General features: G+C 26.9%; 1 protein-coding gene across 3 annotated transcripts in view; it reads left to right on the forward strand.

Moving 5' to 3' along the window:
* Nucleotides 1–231: 231 nt before the first annotated feature.
* Nucleotides 232–25200, forward strand: part of LOC148230183 (uncharacterized) — a 39262-nt gene continuing 14293 nt past the window's right edge. The window contains exons 1-3 of one of the 3 annotated variants that reach the window (XR_015811495.1): nucleotides 232–347; nucleotides 17190–17615; nucleotides 17847–17987. Coding sequence is in view for 2 of the 3 variants with exons in the window: in XM_088198707.1 (XP_088054833.1) it covers nucleotides 17953–19067 (1115 nt within the window). In the remaining variant the exon portion in view is untranslated. Of the gene's footprint in view, nucleotides 348–17189; nucleotides 17616–17846; nucleotides 19068–25200 lie in introns of those variants that run through there. The other 2 variants (XM_088198707.1, XM_088198708.1) reach the window with 2 other exon arrangements.

The following is a 25200-nucleotide window of genomic DNA, read 5'->3' on the forward strand; positions in this document are numbered from 1 at the left end:
CAAAATTATTTTGTAATTGATATATCGTGCCACAAAATTAATTAAAAAAATCGTATATATATTTATTTTTTAATAATTATTTATGAATTATTTTTTAGCGAATAATAGGTGTTATACCCATTATTCATATCTTATTCGTAATTACGCGTCTGATAATATATAAAAATTGGGTCACAGTCGCCGAAGGGTTAACTCGCCGTCGAGTGTTACCGAATTAGAGTCAGTCGAATCAGTGTTCGTTGGCGCGCCATCCGTGCTGGACGCGTACGCTTGCTTCCAGCTTCTGTTTCTTCTTTCTCTTCTCCTTCCAAAAGAGAAGATCACGTAAAACCAACAAAAAAACCAACGTGCGTTCCCCCAGTGCTTAAATTTTAACCATCGATCAAAACACAAAGAAATTTTATTATACAGTGCGGCTAAAATCGGTTCAAAATCACGGTTAAATTTAACCGAAAACACACGTGCGTATGTGTGTATGATTTGTGCTATTACAAAAGTGTAAATCTATATAATTATATATGATTCAATGTTTAGTGTGGTTTAGTATAGATTAAAGGTATACAGAGAGCGTTGGGTTTGGTTTTAATTGCATATATTATTATACTATTGAACGATAAAATAAGTAGAGAAATATTTACATATGAGATTGATTCGATTTATAGTGTGCCTTTTATTTGAGTCAATGTTAAAGCTTTGATATGAAAAATGACTAAGCAACGTTGCGAATACTCCTGTTTAACATATTCAATGTCTTTACAGTATTACTCATAATGTGTTTCTTTCAATTTCTAGAACATTGAAATTCTACTTCATGTAGGTGGAAAAGCTAAATGCGTTCTTAGCAGCGAGGACGCTCGTCACGTTGATGTCTGATAATAGATTTGTTCTGGTCGGATGTATAAATTGTTTTGTAAAGACTTTAGAATTTTAAAGTATCACTCTAGCCAGGTCCAAATACAATTCTATTATCGCGCGACAATGAGACCGTTGATCCGAAAATATTTCCTAGGTGGTTTGCCAAGGAAAATGTTTAACGTTCAAGGAGTTTTTCCTCTACTTAAGTCGCATGAAAAATGTATTAAGGCAAAAAGGACGATCGGATTAGCGAGAGCGCTCGTATCCTGAGCAGCACTCAGTAGTACATATGCGAAATGTCACTTTATCGATTCGGTCCAGATGCTGCTGAATTATGACTCTTGTATACAACTCACAAAAAACACATTCTCACCCTGAATTATACCCAAGAGCGATATTAGTGACATAATGGCTGTCAGATTGCGAGAAAAGCGTTTTGTGTGCGAAATTTGATATACGATGCGACGATGGAACATTTTTTATGATCTAATTGCGTTGAGATTGTTTTTAAAATCTCAAGGCAGTCAAACCATGAAAAAATAAAAGGAATTGTTTTTATATTAACGCTCAAAAAAAATTCGCGTTTGTGAATAAATATAATATATGCCTCACTCCTCAGAGCATACATCATGTATTAACGTGAAAAAAATATTGAAATTGTAATATTGCGTTCAAGACGATGTACCCTTCGTCGAGCATATCATAATATACTTGTTCATACAAACATCAATATATCTATTCATAATACATGTACCTATTGCGTTCGCTTTAGATTATCTCTTCGTAATATACGCGTAATGCAAAATGAAATTCGCCTCGTGTTTAATGAAAGAAGTCTTCGTGGTTATAAATATGTTACGTGTAGGTTTCAGCGTAAACATCGCGTGATATATTTTTAATTTGCAGTCATATTTTCTAGATTAAACTAATTTATTTGTGAAATGCAAAACAAAGACAAATAACTTAAATTTATTATCTATGAGAATTTTCGAGAGAAAAGATTATGTTGATTCAAAAATCTTATCTAAATTACATATATTGATAATATTATTAGGTATTAAAATAAGATTTGGTACAAAATATCTCCATTTTCTAGTTGATAAGTAATAAAATTATTATTTATGGAGTAGTACGTATCTAATACAAATTTACGACTCAGTCGTGTGATTTTTTTTTAATGAATTGGATTATTTTTTATATATGTTATCAAATTTTAACTAAGACATTAATATAAAATATGACTTGAAATAAATATGTCTATTAGATATTCTAAGATAAAATAATGTATAAATATGATTTGTTATTTATACACAATTTTATTTTGTTAGACCTGTTATAATCGCACTTCTATAATTTCATAACTTTATATTTGAACTAATACTCCAATATCCATACATCATCCAAAATTGAATCACGATTGGAAAACTTTTGAGTGAAATAGAAGAAATGGAAAGAATCCGTGAAAGAAATTCAGATGTGGGGTTAAAACCAGTGCTTCTTAAAATGTTATATAATAACCAGTTAGCAAAATTTTCATGTTTTTAACCTATTTATTTTCATTGAAATGATTTAGTGTTTATATCATATTTATATATATATATATTCGATCTTTTTGATTCTTCTGAATTAAATAATATTTTTATAGAACAAATAGTTACGATTTATATCATATCATATAAATGTGTAACTAATACTTTAAAGAACTGGTCTTGAATCTCGTGTGGACCCAATTTTTTTAATTTTTATCATGTCTAAGAAATCGATCATCCGTATTGAAGTTTTTCTAGCTTTCCTGAAACTTATTGTTTAATAATTAAAATAAAATGTAATTATTGCATAGTGATTCTTATGTATACAATATTTTTAATTAATATAATACATTTATTTTATTCTGGTCACTACGTAATTTGTAGTTATTGATTGTGTTTACTTCGTTGACGCGCATTTGGCTCATGCCAGTCGTGTTGCAACAAATGATTTACAATATATTAAAAAATGAAATTATTAAAATCAAATTTACTTAACAGTGAGTCTCTACTTTAAATATTTTATTATGTTTTTCTGAATAAGAAAAATATATTAAACATATTTTTTAAATAAGATAATATTCATTGTAAGTTAAATTACGATTAGCTTGAAAATAAATTAATAAATATCTTAAAAAATACTTAAATTTTGTAAATTAGCTAAAAATTCCACTGATTAAAACTAAGCTAATAATATAATTTAATATTGCACTATTTGTAAAAGAAATATTGCAGTAATATTTTTTCCACAAAGATAAGATTTAATTCATTTATAGGCAAAATTATTCTTATGTTATTTCTTTTGTGTCATTACATTTTTTGAATATGGTATTATTTTTGATATTTTTTTAAAGTGCATCATTTTGTATAAAATATTTTTAACTCATCTCTTAACTAATTTGGGGATTTTAATAAATGTTTAATACCGAAATATTTATTCAAAAACTTAAATGTAGATGGTACAGATTTACTGCTAGTTTTATTTCAAAATGGCATAGATTAAAAAAATACAAAACAATGTTACTCCCTTAAGAAATCTAAGAAAAATATTATAAAATCTCATAAGCATTTTAAATTAAAGCAAAACCAAAATTTAAAAAAATGTTTACACACATTTTTTAAAATAACGTAGGTAAATTTATGATGCTTTTATATACTAAATAACTACAATATCTTATATTATTTTAATTTTTGTTTACAAATAATTTTGTAAATAAAAAATATCGTAACGTAAAAAAATCCTGGATAAAAAGTTTAAAATTTAAAAACTTGTATAATACATATTAAAAAAATAAAAAGTTTTTTATGACACTTTTCTAAAAACTAAAAAATGTAAATATAAATATCTTAACTAAGTTTGCTTGCCAGCTTAATCTGCCATTTTCTTTAAAATAAAGGCTGATCAAAAATTTTAAAAATTTTGTCTAAAAAGTAAATTAAAATAAAAAATATTTTTTCTCATCAATATGGGTTATTACAGTTTTTGAGAAGACAGTAAATTACTGTAGTTTTATATAGATCAAACTTTGATTTGATATTTTTTGTTTAAGTATTTTATATGTTTACAAGAAATAACATAGCTATATCCATTTTTTTCCAAATTTAAATCGCGAAAATTTATGATAAGGCATCATGGATGTTCGACTTCGTTATGCGGAGCGCGTGTCACTTTAATAATTTATTGCCAATTTACGTTCTGTACGATACGCTATTCCGTAGCGTCCTCAAATATGGATCTAATGTCTGAAGATCGAGTGAAGCATTTTTTTTTTATTTACAAATTTATTTGCTATTATTTGTTGAAATTCAAGTGAAGTACTTCCTGTCGTTAGAGTTAAAGTACATACAAGACGGAATACAGATAGTATTGATATTTATATCCTAGTGCCTATTTGCACTGGGATATAATTCATAAAATTCCTGGTGTAGCGTATACTTGACAGAACACTTTTTAATGTTGCTTAAAGGCGGTGTTGACAACCCGTCAATGTTCGGTGGCATTTTACTGCACGTTTTAGTGTCCTAAAGAGTCGCGATCGCGTCCCTTATTCTTAACCGTTGCAGTCAGGACCAGAGTGCTTGTAAACCAGCATGAGTTTTTCAGATTCTCATTAGATTGTTTATTATCACGTATTAGGGAAACATGATAAGGAATGATAGTCAGATTTGTAATTAAAAATATATAAAAAAAATAATAAGTATATAAGATGTAAATCGAGACCTGTAGAAAAAAAAATATGATTTGGTTTTACTTTGTAGTTAAAATCATAAAATAAAATAACTTTTTATTGGTTCATTACCTTGCTGCTAATATAGTAAAGCTTTGCAAAATGATTTATTGTGTCATAATTAAAACTTATCTCTCTCAGCTTACCCAGATTAGGATGCTGCGTTACCACGTTTCAGTAGCGTATCTACACTAAATTGGTATAGTGGTCGCATTGTCTATTCTGTGTATATTTGGATGAGGAACGTTTGTGGAATTTGCAGCTGTTCAAATTCGGATTAAGACAAATGTTTGTGTGTAGTGATCGTGACGAAACGCGACCCGTTTGAATACACAAATTTTTGTAACTACGACTGTACAAACATGGATGGGTCTTTGTGATTTTTTTCAACTATGAAAACGCTCATTGATTACGAAATTGTTATATTTTAATAAATATACTCGGGTTTTCTTAGACGTTTTCCAATCGACGGAATAAATGAAGCGTCACGTTTTCATTGTGTCGGGTATTGGTTCGTTGGTAAAATGCGGATAAAAGTTTGATAAAAAATAAATTGAATATACAAAAATGTTCGTATAATATTTTAATAATATACGTTTACAAAAGATGTAATAGATCCATATGGATATGTTTCATAATATATTTATATTGGTAACAATTTCGATAAACATCAAGCGTCATATTTTATTTTTTAATCTGATCTTTTTTGTTTTGTATTACTTACCCCACAATTTATTTCAGTATATCGTTGTTTGTAAAAACAATAAAAATATATAATTTAAATATAAATATTTATATTACAAATCATAAATCTGTCAAGTGATGAAAATACTGATAATTTATGTTGTTACATAAAAAACGACAATTAGCACTCTGCGTCACAAGGTATTTTTTTATTTTTGTATTGTGAAAATAATATTGTTCTTTCTAACTAAAGTCGTTATTTTGAACAAAGTTTCGCTAGTTACAACAATGGTTCCATGTGCTGTTAATTACATAATGGACACGTTGTTAATTAAAGCTATATTTGTTACTACAATACATTGACTTCGTCACTTTCTTGTGAATTCAATGCGATACTTTGCTTTTTATGAAAACGTTAAGAACTATTGTTATAACTGAATAATTATATAATTAGTAAAAACGCGTTTTTTGTTATATATATATAAATATGCTAATAATTAAGTCTTATTTTTAAGCAACAAAAAAATATAATTCTATTAAAAATACGTAGTTTATGGAAAATAGTACTTTATTAATATCTTGATTGACTATAATTCCCCATATGGTTTCAAAATGATGGCTTATTAATAAAAACGCGTTTTTCAATATATATTTTATTTATTTATATTAAAATTAACTGATATATTTTTTAATTAAATATTTAAGTCGTATTTAAGCAATGAAAAAAATGAGATTAAGATAATTTATATAAAATATACAAATATTAGGTAGATTTAAATCATAGCATCAATTTGATTTGATTTATTGTAAAAAAATAATCTGTGATTTCTTTTAACTCTCTATATTTTTGTCTTAAAAATTAATTAGTAAAGAATATTATTCAGTTAATTAACCAGTTTTTATATAACGGCTAATAAAAAAATAAAAAATAGAAATATTATAAAATTAGGAGGGTCAAAAATATTTTATAACATATTAATAAACTAAAAAAAAATAAAAAATTAAGTATATTTTTAGGTTCAAAATTTTTTTAGGAATATTATATTTATTATCTTGAAAATAATCTATAAGTAGCACTATAATATTTATAATAATAAACGCTGTAAATCAGCTGAAACTTTTCACTGGTTTAAAACTAAATCATTATTATTATACAGTATTGGGCTATTTGTTAAATTTATATGTTTGAAAAAAAATCTACAAAAATATGATTGCTTGATTATGTATAATTACGTTTATTTCAAATGTGATATTAGTATTTTAACAATATAGTTTTTTTAATAATATACAACAAGCAGATTTTTTTTATATTATATAGTATTTTTTTTTAAATAAAATATTTAATTTTTCTCGCTCTCTTCATTTATAGAATTATTTTAAATATTAAAGTATAATTGAGTTAACCTTAAATAATTTGCGACTCATTGGTGAATTCCAAGAAATGTAATACCTAAAAAAGTCAAACTTATAATATTTTTATTATTTTAAAACGTTATTCTAAAAAGTATTATGTGAAATCTTATTTTTTCTAGTTTGTATAATATTTAGTATACAGCAGATAATATAGTCAAAATTATTTTGTAACCCCTTAGTCTGTACTTTTTTTAAGCTTAAAAGTATATGTTATTAAGAATATAATACTATATGTTAATAATATACAATAGAAATATATTGTTATATTAGCTTAGTCCTAATAGCAATTTTATAATCTTTCAACAATATATTTAGAATAGTATTTAATCAATACTTTATCAAAAATTACATTACGATTAGAAAACTTTTGGGTGCAATAAAATGAATGGATAGATAAATGTGGGGTTAAAACCGTTTATTCATACAGTATTATGCAATAACTATTTTTTTATACTTATTTTTATATTTGTTTATTAAGCATATTGAGACTAATTATAAATTAAAATAATATATTTGCTTTTAAAAACATATTTTTATTATTTTAGCGATGTTGTAATTGCACTAAAAAAATACTAAATGATTTTATATTTTATATAAATAAGAAATAATAATTTAATTAAATATAAAATATGTACCCATGTATTTGCTCAGGGTATTTTATTTTTATTATATTTCTTGCAAGCAATAATTAATGATTTTAATTTATTTTATTTTGTACATTTTGAAGTACGCTATTTGTATCAATCCAAATCGACGTGAGTCATTTAATTTAATTGCGTCACAGTAACCACTTGAACTCGATGCTAATTTTACGGCGATACCAAAAAAAAGAATACAAAATATAATTTATGGAGAGCTAAGCGAACTTCAAACGTTTATAATAAAAAATATAAATGTGTTTTTTCTAAAAATATTTACTCAAAATTTACATTTTACGCAGGGCATAGATCGCCAGAGCGGTTGGTTTTTTATCACGCTGATAATTTTTCCCCGCGCGATTTTTTTTTCATTTTTGACATAGATGAGTAAATATTACAGAATATTTTTGCACGTTCCTGAGCCGTGAATCACTATTGAGTTATTTCAAATGACGCTTTGGTCCATTTCCAAATGTCACGGGCGAGAACGGTATTTTGGCTCATAATTCGAGAAAAATCTTTTTTGTCACTTTTTAATTTGACTGGCGATAAAATTTTATTACTTTTTTATTTATAGATAATTTAAACGAGTTTCTTATAATTAGGTAATAAAATAAGTTATTTTTAATAAGCATGGACATAAACATAGTTTGGACTGAAATAGTACATATATATTTTATATGTACATAACTGAATTTTGAAACGAATTAAAAGTAGAAAATTATTAAATTATGAAATGGACCATATATTATATAATAGTATGTGATCATATTTTTAATAAATTTTACATATAATATTATGTTCTTTATTTTTTTTCTTATTTGTAGTCAGACGGTTCGCGAATTATTTTTTATTAAATAAATAAAATTATTATAATATTAGATATATTAAAATTATATCTTTTTATACATATAAACTAATACATAATGAATAACAATTTTCTATTTAGCGAAGGTACTGTTAGTCAGAGAAATTTCATCTGTTAGTTTAAAAAATTCCGTAGTGAAAATAAGTTCTTTTAAGAGAAGTCAAAGTTATTTGACTTTTTTCATAAACAAAACCTGTGTTGTTAGTCTAACAGCACTTGAAAATAAACCCAATGAATGACTTTCTACTGTTGTTTAAAAAAAAATTGAAACGTTGTTAGCCCTAATTTATAAAAACGACATCTAAATGCAAATAATTGACAATTGGGTACCGCACGTACATACCGAAAAATCAGCAAAGTCTATTCTTTAGTAATAATCAGATACAATAAGGAATCATTTTTACATATAATATTTATCTGCAATTAGTAATAGATAATCTGTGATACTCGGAAGAGTTCATACAGTTTATTAAACATGCTTTAAAACTGGGTTTATACAGAAAAAGTTACGGTGACAGTAATTGATTATATTTTAATTATATGAATAATAATCAATTGGTTTTGTAGAAATTTTACATAATTTTTTAAACCAAACTAGACTATAACATTTACCAAATTCTCCTGACTTTATTTATACATATTAATATGTTGAGACTTATTTCTTTGAAATATGAAAATTAATAATCAGAGTGATGCTATAAAAGCATTTTACGACTTTACAATCTCTGAAAATAAAGATGTTTATGAGCAAGGAATTTAAAAGACAATTTCTGTAAATGAAGCATATTTTGATTATGCAGTAAAAAATATATACCACTACCACTTTCAATATTACAACCTTATACAATTGGTAAATATGTATTGTAACGTTTGATAAATTAACAAAATAAATGTCAATATAATTTTTTTACTTTTTTGTTTTGTGTCACATCTGACAAAAATTATTCATATACATAAACTTATGATAAGTGTTATCAATTATCACTACAAAAAGTACTTCATAAAAATATTTTTTTCTTGCATTTTGTGCTATTTTTTCTTATTTTTAATTTCCAAATTAAATATATTATGGGGTAATAATTTTTTTGTAATAGACACAACAGCCGTTACATAAAACACGTTCTGTGCATCTGATTTTTTTTAAAGCTGATGTGCTTTTTACAATTGCAAAAATTGTATGCTTAATATATGTATAAAGAAATTTATATAATATATTTATCAACTGTTATCAATAATATTAACTATTTCATGTGCATCGTGAAACTGCATAACTATGAATTTAAACCCAATACGTTGCGGGTCTCTTGTTTAACCCAATTATTCTGAATCTCATTATAAGTTATTGAAGCATTCAACGTACTGTGACTAATATATTATTTAAAGTTCATACATATAAATTATTATAAAGCTATGAATATAATAAATAAATTATGTAAAGTAAATATGATGAATTTGGTATAAAATATAATAAGTAACTTCTAATAATAGTACCTCGTTAAAATTGCCCTTTAAAAGTTACTTCTCCAATATTTAGCGTTTGTGTAACCTTTGACAAAAAAGCGAGGGTTTTTTAATCGCACTAGATGCATGAAGTTTCTCAATTGAAACTTACATCATGATGATAAAAATACATAACTTAAGATTTTAACTGCTGATTGAATTTGCAGTTGTTGAGATTAAATTAGTTTGTGATTTACTATCACTTAGCTTCAGTGCCAGAACCATTAGTCTATCAAAGTTGTAGTTTGAATGGCAACTGCCAAGATTGCAATTTGTTTGATACCGTTCCAGGTGATAATTTGAACGCAAATCATAAATCGGAAATTACATTCGTGAGTTGGATCGTTAATTTTACTTAGACACTACTACCAGACATATATTTATGAGCTTAGCCTTTGTATTATAGATAGACATTCGTATATTTTTTAGTACTTCATTATGCATAAATAATAATGTTTGACTTTGCACCTACTTTGTTTTCCTAAAGTGAATTACCAATTCATCAATCTTAAAGTGTGAAAGCTTTTAGAGTTACTCGCAACTTTGTAAAAAGTTTTCCTTGTGTTACTTTCAAGTATTGTCCCTAAACTTAAAAATTCTTTTAAAAACACTGAAAACTTATAAGCGAATAACTCATTCGTTAAATTAACCCAAAATAAAATTAATATATAATAAATTATGATCTTCCAAGACAAAGTTTCGCTCTTTGATCCCTTACATGTGTAATGAACAGACCGATATAGAAAGTGCCTCATATAGAGCGAACGATCTGTTTGGTTCAATGGAAATATTACGAAAACGGTCCATGCGACACATAATCTGAGATATCCCCAGAGAAATTGAAGAAAATCAATTGAAACGTGTTTGTTTCACGTCCAACATCGCAGAAAATAAAGGGTCTGCCACACCACAACAAATATTTGCAGCAAAATAAAAGCAATTAAAAGTTATATATTTTTTCACGTGAATCCTCTTTTATGCTTTTGCGGTTTAAAAAATATCTGCGCTCTAATGACATTAAAAGTTTAACTTTAACGGGTTTTGTTTACGCGATGCAACGAAGCTTAAAAGCTCACGAAAGCTCATGGGATCTCTGACAACTTTATTTCCACGCTCTTATAACTTTACGACGGTATCAGCGAAACCCTTTCTTTCAACAATACATATACTTGCATATATTATTCAATATATAATACGTATACGTTGTATGGTATGCATAGATTAAAGGATATGAAATGGAGAATTTAATTTTGAAAATGGCGTCGAACGTTGCAGTTGACCCAGAAACGAAAAGTGGAACGTTAATTACTTAATATCGTGAATTTGTACGGCACAGTACTTGGAAACACCTGATATTATGAAACGAGGAATGAATCAAGCGCTTCCGAATTTAATTTATGAAGCCAAATAAAGTGGTGTTCAAAAATAGATGGAAAAGGGTTTCGTCAATAATTTGATATTTATCATTAGTAAATGGAATTATCTTTTATAAAAATATTTTAAATATCAAATAACAAATTTTAAACTTTTATATTTAATTTACAATATTATTTATCAACTTGATTTATTTTACTATAATATTAATTATGCGTTTTTCATTACATATAGTACACTTATGCTAGAAATTCTTTCAATCCACTATTTGTTATAATCTTGAGCTTACTTGGCGATTTTTAGTCAAAGAAGATCATATCTTATTAATACAATAATTGCGGCATCATGGCGGTGTCATTTTTGACCCACGATGCGATATTGTAGTATTAACACAAACGGCATAATATTACAAGATAACATTTATTAATTCCCGTATGATTAGAGTATAGATTTTATGTAATATATAACGTAATAATCAAAGAAAACCGTTAGAAAAAACCTTGACATTGGATCTTGGCTCTTCATTCTCTCTTTCATACTTTCTGCATGCTCTTTTAATATTTTCTTCATCTGCGAAAATATAAATTAGGTACTAAAAAATATATCTGGTTAATACAATATATGCGGCATCACGACAATGTCATTTTTGACCAAAAAAATTACAAATTAGTAGATAAGTATAAAATCAAAGTACAAAATTTAAGAGGTGTTTGCTTAGTATTATAACGTTATCTTTAGAGCTTCTTATATAGCTCGCAATAAAGTACAGTAAAATAATATTTAGCCATAATGTAATAATAAAAAAAAACATTTAGGAAAACCTTGACATTAGATCAAACTTAACGTGTTTCATGTGCTTGTCTTTTTTGTGAATCTTAATGACTTTCAATGTTCTCTTTATTTACGGAAGAAAAAATAACTCACTAGAAAATCATTTCTCATAAATATGATAATTTCGAAATCAAGATGATGTCGTTTTTAACCAAATATATCGGTGAATAATAGTAGTGTGAAATCGTAGTGCAAAATCTAATTCTTGCACTACACTCTTTGAAAGTTGTCCTAACTGAAGTCAGCCGAGGTCGCCAACTTTCGAATAGCGGCCACAAATTTTATATGCCGTCCGGACGGCGTGCGTGAATGACGTCCGCATGGCGGCTGCTGTCACGTATAGCTGGCATATTTGCGCGCGATCGAAAAATGTGCCAAATAATCGCAATTTTTAAATTGTCATATTATTAAAATTACGCTACTGATAATTATAAAAGTTTGTGTGGGCACTCACCAATACAATATCAGTGAAAACTTTTCGGTCGTAAATATTCAATTTACGCAAAATTTTTGTTTGCTTTTGCAAAATGCCGTAAGGCATAAAAATAACACTTCAGAATACAAACACCACATTTGTGACTATCCTAGAATTTGTCGCCATCGATTCTAAATATGAATTCGTTATGGTGTGACATTTATATAAACCGATCTAGAAAAATACATAGAGATATTTGAAACGATTTTTTTAAACAAAATCAAGTACCTAAATCAAGTAGTAATTTTATATGAAAAAAATAATTTACCGATATCTGTTAGAAGAATATACTATCAAAAATATAATTAATCCCTTTTGGTGCGAAACGATCTTTTTACACATAACAGGCAGACAGGCATAAGAGTGTTTGTCTCTAAACTGCAATATGATACTCCTAAAACGTTGAAAATTTGTTGTGGGAATTAATTAAATAAAACAGTAAGAATAACCTTGATATTGTGTTGATCTTGACGTGCTTTTTTGGTATTGGCTCTTCATTTTCAGTCAAAATTGTTTCGCATAAATCATACGAGATAGCAACTTTTTTTAGCGGTCATTAATATTTGACTGTTAAACTCAAACAATGCGTTTGATATATTCGACAATTAACAGGCGTTTCACATATAGTATGTACGTGAAAGAGCTTAAGCAAAAACAAATAGTGCTATCAATCTATAAATTATAAAATAATAAATAATTGATATACCTTCAAAATTTAAATTGAATTAAATTTATTAATTAAACAATGATTCTATATAATAGTTTAGTTTAGGTTATTTGTTATATAATACTGTTATAGAATAAAGTAGCCTTTCAAAATTATTATATTACAGGCTTTTAAAGTGAATCGAGCTTCATTATCGTCATCAACTTTGTTAAACGCTAACAAAGTTTGCATTATTCATTGAGTATCAAATGGCAATTTCAAATGCATATTAAATTTTATAGTACACATTGATTATCAACATTATGCAGTGTGTATTTTGCTTCTCTCCAATTGCGATATTAATAGCGCTTAAGTTCAAGTACGCTGTCAAAGATGTAATTTCATGCAAATGAATTCGCAAACGTAATTTGATACCGTTCTAACTTTATTTATACAAGATCATCGCTGAATGTATATTCAATAATAATATTATTTGTATATTTATATTACAATTGTCAGGCGCCCGGTTAACTTTCAGGTAACTCCAATTATGTAGATAACGGTTGAACTGAACCTCGTCGTAAATTAAATACGTCAAATTTATAATTCATACAGCAATAACGCTCTAGTTTTTTTATATCTTTATTATCGAATTGTGTTACATGGATGTTATCGATTGGAATGACAGCAATGAACCTTTTATTATTTATGTAAACTGCTTGTTATGTAACTGAAGCATGTAAACATAAATTTACAAATGTTGTATTATATATTAAATGCGAGATTTGTAGTTTGTAGTTTTAATTAAATATTTAAAGGTAAATAGGTTGCGTTTAACTTTATAACTCTGTTACAGTTTTAAACATGTTTAATACGTTTAATAATTAGTGGTTCGTGTTCATCAAACTTTTATCAAGTTTAATCTCAAGTTGACATTTTAGAATGAATGATGCATTGAAAGCTTATAATAAATTCATATTAATATTTATAGTGAATTTAGATTTGGCATTTATCCTATCACTTTTTTCCAATCTTTAAATAATTATTAAAAAACGTGAATTACTGGTTCCTTATATATATATTATAGAGTTTGACTTTGTTTGTCTCTGTATGTCTTGTGATATATCGAAAGCGTTCCTTCGGCGATTTTTTTGATTATTGATTATGTCGACAGGCTCTAGTAGACCAATAACGTGGTTTTCGTGTACGTTTTTTACGTTTCTTAATTTTTTGTGCCTCTTGAAGGCAGTGACTACTTCAATATCTGATATAACATAAGAAATGTTCATTTACAGGTTTTGTTCTATATATCTTAAATTAAGCATATATTTATAATTTCAGAATTAAGCATGTTGCTTAATTCTGAAATTATTGTTTTTCATAATAATTCTTACTTTTGCTGGTGATTCGGAACGCATTATATGATGTCATTTGGGGGAGGCATTTTTCCTCCTTGAATTTAATTAGGATATATAAAAAAACTGAAATCACACAAAAAAATTTAGGTTATCCCTTAAAGAAAATCTAAAAAAAAATAATAAAAATTATTCATAATATGTTTTATTGTAAAATATTGTAATAAAAAAATATATACAACAGGTTTAATCATTTTTTGACCTTTAATACATACGAATTTCTGTAGTATTTACCATTGTGCTAAAAAAACAACTCTAATCTATCCCAGAAATATTTTTAAATATGTGATTGCCACAAAATCATATAGAAATACATTTTCACTGGTAGATATATATTTTTCAGCAACTTTTCCATATAAATGTAGTAGTAATATAAACATTTATATAGTAATCATTATTTATTTACATGCAATGTATTTATGTTACAGTGAATGTATATTTTTCAGTAAAGCTATATTGTCACTAGTGAAATCCAAATACATTTTTAACAGTAGATATATATCCCTATTAACAAAAATATAATTTTACCGGCGCTAATAAAATTATACGCTACTCTAAAATGTCTTTATAAACATTTTTGTATAAATCAGGTACATATTTTAATCACACATAATACCATTTAATCCACCGGTTGTTTTTTCGCCGCTTGATGCGCAACAACGGGCAGATTTGCATAAATATCGTGATATGATTTTTCGAAAATTAAAAATAAAAAGTTTTAAATATTCGAGTTGCGTAGAATTAAAATCAGAACTTTATAATTTACTTCCATGTAAAACTCGTTTCATTTCTATATAAAAAAACATATATTCATAAATACAATTAAAACCTAATAAACTTTAGTCGTCGACTAGTAAGAACAGCTTATGTAAGCTAATTTTTTTTACCATAATTATAGCTCTGTTACGCTAAAAATCACGATTTTGATTATTATTAAAATTAAAAAAAAATAATAAATAGTTTGTAAAAATAATACAAGATAGATTGAAACGCAATGAATGTCAAAAAAGATTGATTTTACCCGTTTCGTATATTATCATAGACTCACATGACGGGTAGGTACTACCTGACCCGTCGGTTGAGTGTTACTATCACAATATTTTTCAATAAAATATATAATGAATAACATTTATTCAATTTTTTTTTAATATTTTGTTGATACCTGATAGGCATACGCCCAATGCGTTACAATGGCGTAAATCTGTATCGTTATAATATTCGATTATTATCTGTATTATGATTTACAATCAAAACTTTGTAGTGAAAATAAGGATTTTTCGGCTCATCATAAGTAGATAAAGCAGCTTCAAATCTTGTACAAGCTGAATCTTGTAAGCTCGTAAACCAATATCTTTTCGCAAAATAGTTCATTAAGTGGATGGAGGTAGCTCCAATTACTGTGCACGATGGCAAATTGACTCTTCAATATTTCGCAGTGTACGACGTCTCTGCGGATGCGTATTATTGATTAGAGTATGCGTGGTACAAAAACGATCCATGGTTATTACGAATTACTTACGCATGGACGTTTATTTCACTGTAAGTGTCGCAAACTGAAATATATTTTCACAATTTGCAAGCGTTATTCTAGCTAAAGGCAAACCAAACTGAATACAGTCAGCTGTCGTTGGAAAAAGTGTTGTTAATTCGGAAAAAACACCTTTTAGTATGTTGGTATTCTGTAAGAATTATTCATCGATCGTTTCTTAAATTGGCTCGAACCTGCGATCTCTGTGTTAATAGTCTAAACCTTTCGGACTATGCTATTTCAATTTAAAATAGTATAACCACGTTATACTATTTTAAGTACATAGTTTAACTTCAACTAGAACTACATACATTGAAATGAAAATTTAGCATGTCGATAATTTTCTTAAACTATTAAAATAATCATTAAAGTGAACTTCAATGAAAAAACAATAATAATAACATTTTTTTTTTATTTTAATGCAGATACGATATTTTCTATAAACTGAAATAGCTTAATTTTAATTCATCATCACGATATTTATGCGTGAGATTAGAAAAATTTTGGTTACCCTATTTGTGATGATTGATCGGAATTGCAATTATATAATAATCACTAATTTCGATCTCCCAGACATGGGATTTGAACCCAAATGTGTATGATCAATAGGCAAAAACATACTATTTGTCGATTATGCTGGTTATAATACAAAAAATATTATAATGCAATTTTTTTATTAAAATTTAAAGAAACAAAAATTTTAATAAGATTCAATAGTATGCAAAATAAAATTAATGCAATATGACGCTGATAAATATTTATTGAATATGATTATATGTAAATAAAATATTTTTTATTACAAAACCATTATAACTACTGTATAAAATAATATATACATGTATTCGCTGCTGGTGTGTAGTCGTTTCGTATCATGGCAAATTGTAACAGATGCGCTTTATTACCCTTAAGGCACAAATGCAGGCTAGAAGAACCAGGGGAAATTTTCCTGAAACGATTTTGATACCAAGCTGCATATTAATGGTTTCATGCAATTTTCAGCGGTATATGAAAATGTATGCGTCGTTTTTCACCGGTTTAAACCCTTACCGCATTGCCGCGTTATGTTATACGTTGGTCCTAGAACGTGTGGTCGTAGTACAGGACTAAAATCGATACGTGTCCGAGAGAAAGCTCTGCACGTTTGTAACCAAAGCTCACAGTGTACCAGAATCCGCCATAATAACCGATTGAATTTCTCTACTTTTTAGATTAAAAAATCCCAAATATGTCTGAATCCGATCTGAAAGCCACGTCAGCCACTCAATTGGTCCAGAAGACAATGGACTCAGTCATGCAACAGAAGACTGAACAAACGAGGGTTTGCATAGAAGCGCGTCAAGAATTTTCAGAGAGCTACTCGGCCAGCTATGAAGAAGAATTTGAGGAGGAGATTCACACAGATTCTTCCGGAAACACCAAAACGATCCGCAACGAATCTTCAAGCTCTTCCGAAGAATCCAACAAGAGCGCTAAAGTCCAAGTCAAAGCATCGGGGCTTAACCAAGAGCAGATGCAAGCTCTGACCCAAGCTTCCAACCAGCTTGGCGAAGTCCTAGCGCTCCAGGACAAATCCAACTAAACAAAAACGCAAAAAAACGGTGCTTTTCACACAAAGATCTTATACTCACATTACGGTATGTTTTCGCATAGGTGTTGTTCATTCAAAGGCATGCTCTTCTCTCTACCCTTTTTATAACTCTAAAAACTAACCCAATGCTCTCAGTAACGCTTTTAACGCTCTAAACCTGTAAATAGCGTGAAACTGCATAAAATAAAGTGTAAATACGAGTGACTACGCCTTAATTTATGGCTTTCGGTGTGAAGTGCACTCGGATGTATAAAAAAAAATGTTCTTATCGTTTCAGGAATACTTATACAGATAATTAAAAAGTTAATAAATGACGGACGGATCATAACGTTAAATATTTATATATATATATATCACACAAGTGACCTTTATCTCGACCAAATATGGAGGAGGAAGACGATGAAACTAAGATTGCTCGCGGTGTCGTGGAGCAAAAATCGACTAGAATACAATCTAGAGTGCAGACGTTCTCCAGTACGTCGTACAGTACAACAACAGTGAAAACTTCATCTACTCGCTCGTCCTTCATAAAAGGTACTGCAATGTCAGAACCAACGCGCAAAATTTGCGAATCGGAGGAGAGCTCCGAACAAAATTCGGTGGACGTAGCGACCAGTAGCGTTTCTAAATCTTTAGAAGACGATCTTCCAGTGATTCCGATGTGCCAGATAATAACGCATCAAGCCTCGAACGAATCTGAAGAATCGGGAGGCACAATATCCGAAACGGATATAGATGGCAATAAGATCACGAAGACCTTTCAAGGCATCTTGAAAGATAAAACAACTTCTAGATATTCAGATCAGAGGTTTTCGGCGAAACTGGGCTTGTTTTCTAGGAGCGCTACTTCTAGCTCAAGCCAAGAAGAATATGAACCCGAGATTAAGTTGTTCGGTCAAAAGACGATTAGTTCAACTCAATTTTTGACTACTGGAAGGGTCGAAGCTACCAAGTCGATGGAGAGTTTAAGAGTCGCTAAGGAGAACACTAATCAATTGAGCGTGTCATCTGAAAAGACGCTCCACGCGCATAGAGGTTCTTTTCTCACGTCCAGCGAGAGAGACATGCGAAAGGTTTTAACTACCCATTCGGAAAACAGGAGCTTCGACAGTTACGACCGAGACATAAGACTGAAGAGGAGAGCCTTGTCGGGCGAAGAGATGGGAGGGTCAATGAGCAGAGAGGAGACCGTGCAAATTACAGCTGAAAAAAGGAGAGGGCTGTTCGCAGGGGTGGAGAGAAGATCGACTCCTCAGCATCTCAGCCTGCCTCCATCCGGAGGCCCCTTTTTCGGAATGGGTTCGTCGCAAGACAGTTCCAGGAAGCTTATGATCCTGAGTCCTCACAGCCCTCTCACGACGCCAGATTTGCTCAACTTTACCCAGCCCTCGCTTGGTATCAAGGGGAGGCGAAAAAAGGGAATGGTTCTGCCTAAACTGATACTGCCCAGGAGCGACTCTGAAGCGTCGGAGGTCTTCTTCGATCATAACCTTTTAGAGTAAGTTATTTTTTTTTCACTCTTACGCAACCGTTTTAGCGGCACGTTTTATCGGTCGTAAAAGAGACCCGAGGCACATTGGATAATTTTATATTATTATATAAATATTTTCAACTTCATTACATTATACTAAAATCTGAAGCCTGCGCTTTGGTTTAATCATAGATATCGAAAATATTACCCTTACTAAAAAGGAGGTTAAATATTTGCATATATAGATTATAATAAATTAACTATACTAACCTTCTAATAAAATATGATCTTATCAAGTAATTAAAATGTGCATTAGGTTTAAAAAATATATGTATAATATATATATATTATTTACTTAAATTCACATAATATATAATGATTTTGCTATTAGCTATTTATAGTAGGTTTAGATAATTCATCTATAGTGGGTACATAAATTAAAATTTCAGTTTATTAATTCGATCTAGTTTGTCTTTATATCGTGTTTTAAAATATCGACGATTTTATTTTTTAAAGTGAATAATGGAATTTATTGCTTAACTCAAGGTTTGATAAATTGGTTGTGTGCAATAAAAATATATTATTAAGTGCATTTTTATAATTTATTATGAAATATACTGTATATATATGTGTGTATTTTTATAATAAATTAAAGGTATAATTATTATTTTTATAAGTAAAAAAATAATTATCTCAAAAATATAGGTTTATTTTTCAAAATTAAGTTAATTTAAAGTAATCAGATAAATATTGCTTTATGTAACTTTTTTTTATTATTACCTCAATTTATTATTTATATTAGCTAAAAGTCAATTGTGAAAAATTATACTTAAAAATAATTGTTTTATCTATAAATAATTAATATTAGCCAATAGTATAAATCAATGAATTTATATCTCAAATATTTATGATAGATTAGTGACCTTTCATATACTTTTAAAATGGCTATTTAAAATAAAAATAAATTTATAGAAACATGTTTTATAGCAGAAATAGATCATAATAATACTTACTTCTTGATTGAATTACAGCTAGTTTATATCATTTTTACGGTTACGTGTGCCGCGTGAATATTTATATTTAATATCACTAATTTTATTTAAAATTGAAACTCAGCTATAATATTATTCAATAAAAAAAAATCGTACCCTATTGTTAATTTAATAAAATACTTTTAAAAATTGCAATTTTTAATCAAATATTTTAGGCAAATATGATAATTTTTAATGTATATGTGCTACTACTTCATAAATAATTGACCTAAAAGTTATATTTACTATGAATTAAAATTTCTTATAGTCATTATATTTATTATGCATATATAATACATATTCTCTATTTGCGTTAACCCAGTCAGTTCTAGAGCTATTTATTTTATCATTATTTATAATTGAGAAAAAGATGGCAAGTTTGTTTTACGCCTCTAGTATTAGCTCTAAAAGATATATATTTACTCCGATTTTCCGATTGATAAATATAAAAAATATAGTAATGATTTTAATTTCTATAAATTTGTTTAAAATAGTAACAGGAGTATGTTTATATTTTACCTTAACCTCAAGTTTTAATATGCTTTGAAAAATGTATTATTTTTAAATTTTTTAAAATAATTTATATTAGCTTATAATAGCCTTATTTACAAAAATTAAGTTCATAAATATTTTAAAATGTTGCATAAATATGGCGGCTCTTAAAAATAAATGTTCATTAAAATATTATTTTTCGGCTAAAATATTTTTTTTTAATAAAATCTTAAAGTCTGTTTCATCATTTTTACGGCTACGTGTGACGCGTATCCATTTTTTTATGAGATCATTATTTATATAATGAATTTTAAGCTTGGTATAAAAAATATTGCGTATATAAATCGTAACATACTAAATTTAAAAAAAATGTGTTTTTAATGTTATTAAAAATTAAATCTTATCTTTGTAGCAAATATTTTGATTTGAATTATATTTATGTCACTGCGTTATGTGTTAGGTTACAATTAAAATTTATTAAAGCGATTGATTTGTTTGTTTATATATATATATTTATATATATATATATATATATATATATATATATATATATATATATATATATATATATATATATATATATATATATATATATATATATATATATATATATATATATATATATATATATATATATATATATATATATATATATATATATATATATATATATATATATATATATATATATATATATATATATATATATATATATATATATATATATATATATATATATATATATATATATATATATATATATATATATATATATATATATATATATATATATATATATATATATATATATATATATATATATATATATATATATATATATATATATATATATATATATATATATATATATATATAGATTAGTGTTTTTTATTTATTTTGATCGTGCTCTGAAAAGTTTTGGCATTCTAAATTATTATATTATAAAAATGTTAAGCATTTTATTATAAATTATTATTGATTTTTAATTCTAATCAATCATTATAGATTAGGTTTTCTTAGATTTTTCTTATATCACGGGTGACTATCGTAGATAATTAATAAAAATAAAATCAAGTTAGGTTGTTCCAAGAGACTTAAGCTGTTCATGTACATAGTTAATATTTGAAAAAATGTCACTGCTTTACCGACTTTGATATGTAGGTATTAATTGTGTTAATCCTGTTGTACCGCATTGGGTTAATGACTTAAATGCTTAAATATAAAATTTAATATAAAATATGTTTTAATGTTTCATTAATTATATAATATTTATTTGTATTTTAAACCATAAATATACAATTCTAGTTTTATCAGTGTTGACTCAATAAATCAAAGCTTGAATATTTTTTCATGAAAAGTTGGAAAAGAATTCGATGAAATATATTTCATGTTTATTTTATTCTTCTAGGAAAATCCTAGAATATCGAATACTATTTACGTTAAAGATAAACAAATTTATTTGAAGAACATATCTAAGATAAGAAATGTGTCTGTGTATGAGCATTATATTTGATACCATAAATCAAAACTTAATATTTAAAACAATGTAAAGCAAATATTTGCTTTTATGATCATATACCACATACGTCGAATTATGTTAATTTGATCTCAGTTTAACATCCCGAAATGTAATCAACTGCGTCAATATCAAGAACCGTATCTCTAGCAAAACTCCCCCAGCTCCCAAACCATCAATTATTCAAAATTATTTACTTGAGAACGCACGCGAACGTTTACCAATTATTCATTAAACGCTTCTCAAATATTTCGCAATGAATTAAATTCGCAGAAATAAAATCCAGCCTAAGACTGCTCGGCTTAAATATTCATATAAATTTTCACGATTTTCGCCCTTGACCCGCCGAAGTGCGAACTTATAGCAAAAAGGCAGATACCTATGATACATAGGTACATGTATAAGGTATTTATATATGTATATGAGTTACCTTTACCTTTCGGCTGAGCGAGGCACCGATGGCCCTTACGTGCCATGTAGTAATTTTACCCAGCACGATACCGAGCAATCATTGGGTATTCGAATCCGTTTTAGCGCGATTGTAAATAAGCAAAAACTTTACATATATTTATGTATATTCTGGTTCTGTGTTATCGTTTTATTGTGTGGCTCGTTATTGGTTAACAAATTGTATAAATATAGAAAAACAGCGATGCTTATTTATATCAATAACTGTCGTACCATGTGTCAATAATGTATTGATATTATTTTTTTAATAATATTACTATCAGATAGATTAGAGAAATATTTATTATAATTACTATTTAAAATACTATTATTATACTCACCAATCTTAAGTATCTCTTACATCCGTCAATTACACTTGATTGATTTGTTGTGGTGAAAATACGCAAATTGGCAATTTGAGTGTAAAGTGCAAATGAAAAAAATATTTTTTTATCGTGATTTTTCACATTTTGTATCTGAGATAAGCGAGATTTTCGGCTTACGTCTGATTAATTTTCTTCGAAAATTCGTACTTGATGGAAATGCCAATGATTTGTTCGCTCGGATGTCTGCGAATGAAAATTAATTAAAGTTAATTTGAACGGAAAAATTAGCAATAGCTAAAAATCGTTTTTAAGCCAAGTGAGGCGAAATTTATTTTATATAAAAAATTAAAGGCAATAGTAAAAATTTCAATATATATATATTTAATTCCGAACCAGAGTATGGTATGTCTTAAGACCTTGAGAAATAACTTATCAATAGCAAAAATCGTCCATTCGTTTTAATTATATAAAAAATATTTCTTGGTATGTTATCATTGTTTTTTTTAATATTATGATTTTTATCAGTCGTTAAAATAATACTTACTTCACGAAGTTACATTAAATATATATTTAACGTTATATAAATTAATTTGCTTTGGTGCAAATTTAAATGGTCAATGCTTTTAGGACGATATTAATAAAGGGTCATACAATAACGTTAACGGTCCGTATGTTCCGATACCTTTCATGCGATTAATACTGTTAATGCTATTAAATTAAAATACAATTTTCTACTCATATAAATTATTTTTAAATACATTCATGTTACACCTAAGGGAATGCTTAGTTTTCCCACAGAATTCTGGCTTTTTCATCTGAATAATAATTGTGGAAAAAAATATCTAACAAAGCACGTTTCTCGTTAATAAAACGGGTCGTAAACGCTAATTTTATGGCAACAGCGAACCGTGTAAAATAATTAGTACAACCCTCTCAATTATCGCGCTAAAGATATTTTAATCATCCGTTTATCCTATCATTAATATTTTTATTCAATTAATTAGTTTGAGCATGTCGCTTCAAACACTTACAATAAGTCTAGGGTCGAAACTTGTTTTTGTCTTATTGTCTAAGTAACTTTTTAACTCCGCCAATTATTAAATGATTTTTTATTACTTAAAATATTTTATTAAATGTAGTTTTTGCATATATATATTTATATAATGTGAACTTTATATGTTTGATTTTAATTCGATCTATTTTTTAAACAAATTTATATAAGTGCCTTTAATGTTATTAATGTTAAATATTAATTAAATAAAAGCAATGGTATTTAACCGTTACATATTTTTAATAATATAGTTACATATTTTTATTGATATTTAAATATTTTTAATAAATAAAAAAAAAATATTTCTAAAAATATTATATTTTAATATGTGCAAAAATTAATTGTTGTATTTTATAAAAATATTCACACGAATAAATTTAGACTTTAACTTAAAATTTTTAAATTATTTATACAATATTTTTTTTGTATATAAAACATTTATTTTATTATTTTAATTAAATTTACAAAAAAGCTTTAAATAAAATACATGTTACTGGTTTATTTTCGTGCTTGATATTTCTTATTAGCTACAATTAAATAAAAATTAGGGATATAAAATTAAATATTGTGTGTAGGGAAAAAACTAAATACCTTTCTATGAAAGAATATTGAAAAGTAAATTAGGTGGTAATTTAATTTAATTTATTATATGATTATCTATATCGTTTTTCTTATTTTTTAAAGCTTTAAAAAAACACTTATGTAATAAAATATTTTAAGCTCACAAAAATTTTAATAAAGGCCTAGGCGTGGCTGTTTTACGCTACGCGTTCGTAAAGTCGCGCTTTTTTAGTTACACACAATTCATTCTTTTTATTTACAGCTTATTAATAAATATATTTTAAGCATTAAAAAAATCATTAATATTTATCTTATACTAGTTAATATAAAATTTAAATAACGAATAGATAAAGAATGTACAAAAAAATATATTATTAATAATACATGAATTTAAAGTAAAATTTCCAGTAAAAAATGGCTACAAATAGTACTCATTTTTTTTTAATATAAACGATATTTTTATGTATTAGTAATAGTATTTCGTACTTTTAATATTATTTTATAGTTTATTATTATTAGATAATCGAGTTTTAATGTATATAAAATAATCGTACAAAATAATAATTTAAACTTTTTCAAAATATAATTTTTTGTAGTAAATCTCTACTAAAAATTCTTATTATATTCGTATATGATTTTTTATATTTTATCAATGTCTGTATTTTATTAGATTTTGTGTCTCGTGAATTTTCAAATATTATTTTTTAATGAATGTAGTATTATTAAAATTTTCAAA

The sequence above is a fragment of the Plectrocnemia conspersa genome, unplaced genomic scaffold, assembly GCF_051122295.1.
Source record: "Plectrocnemia conspersa isolate PC_06_02 unplaced genomic scaffold, ASM5112229v1 ptg000011l, whole genome shotgun sequence".
Classification (NCBI taxonomy): Eukaryota; Metazoa; Arthropoda; class Insecta; order Trichoptera; family Polycentropodidae; genus Plectrocnemia; species Plectrocnemia conspersa.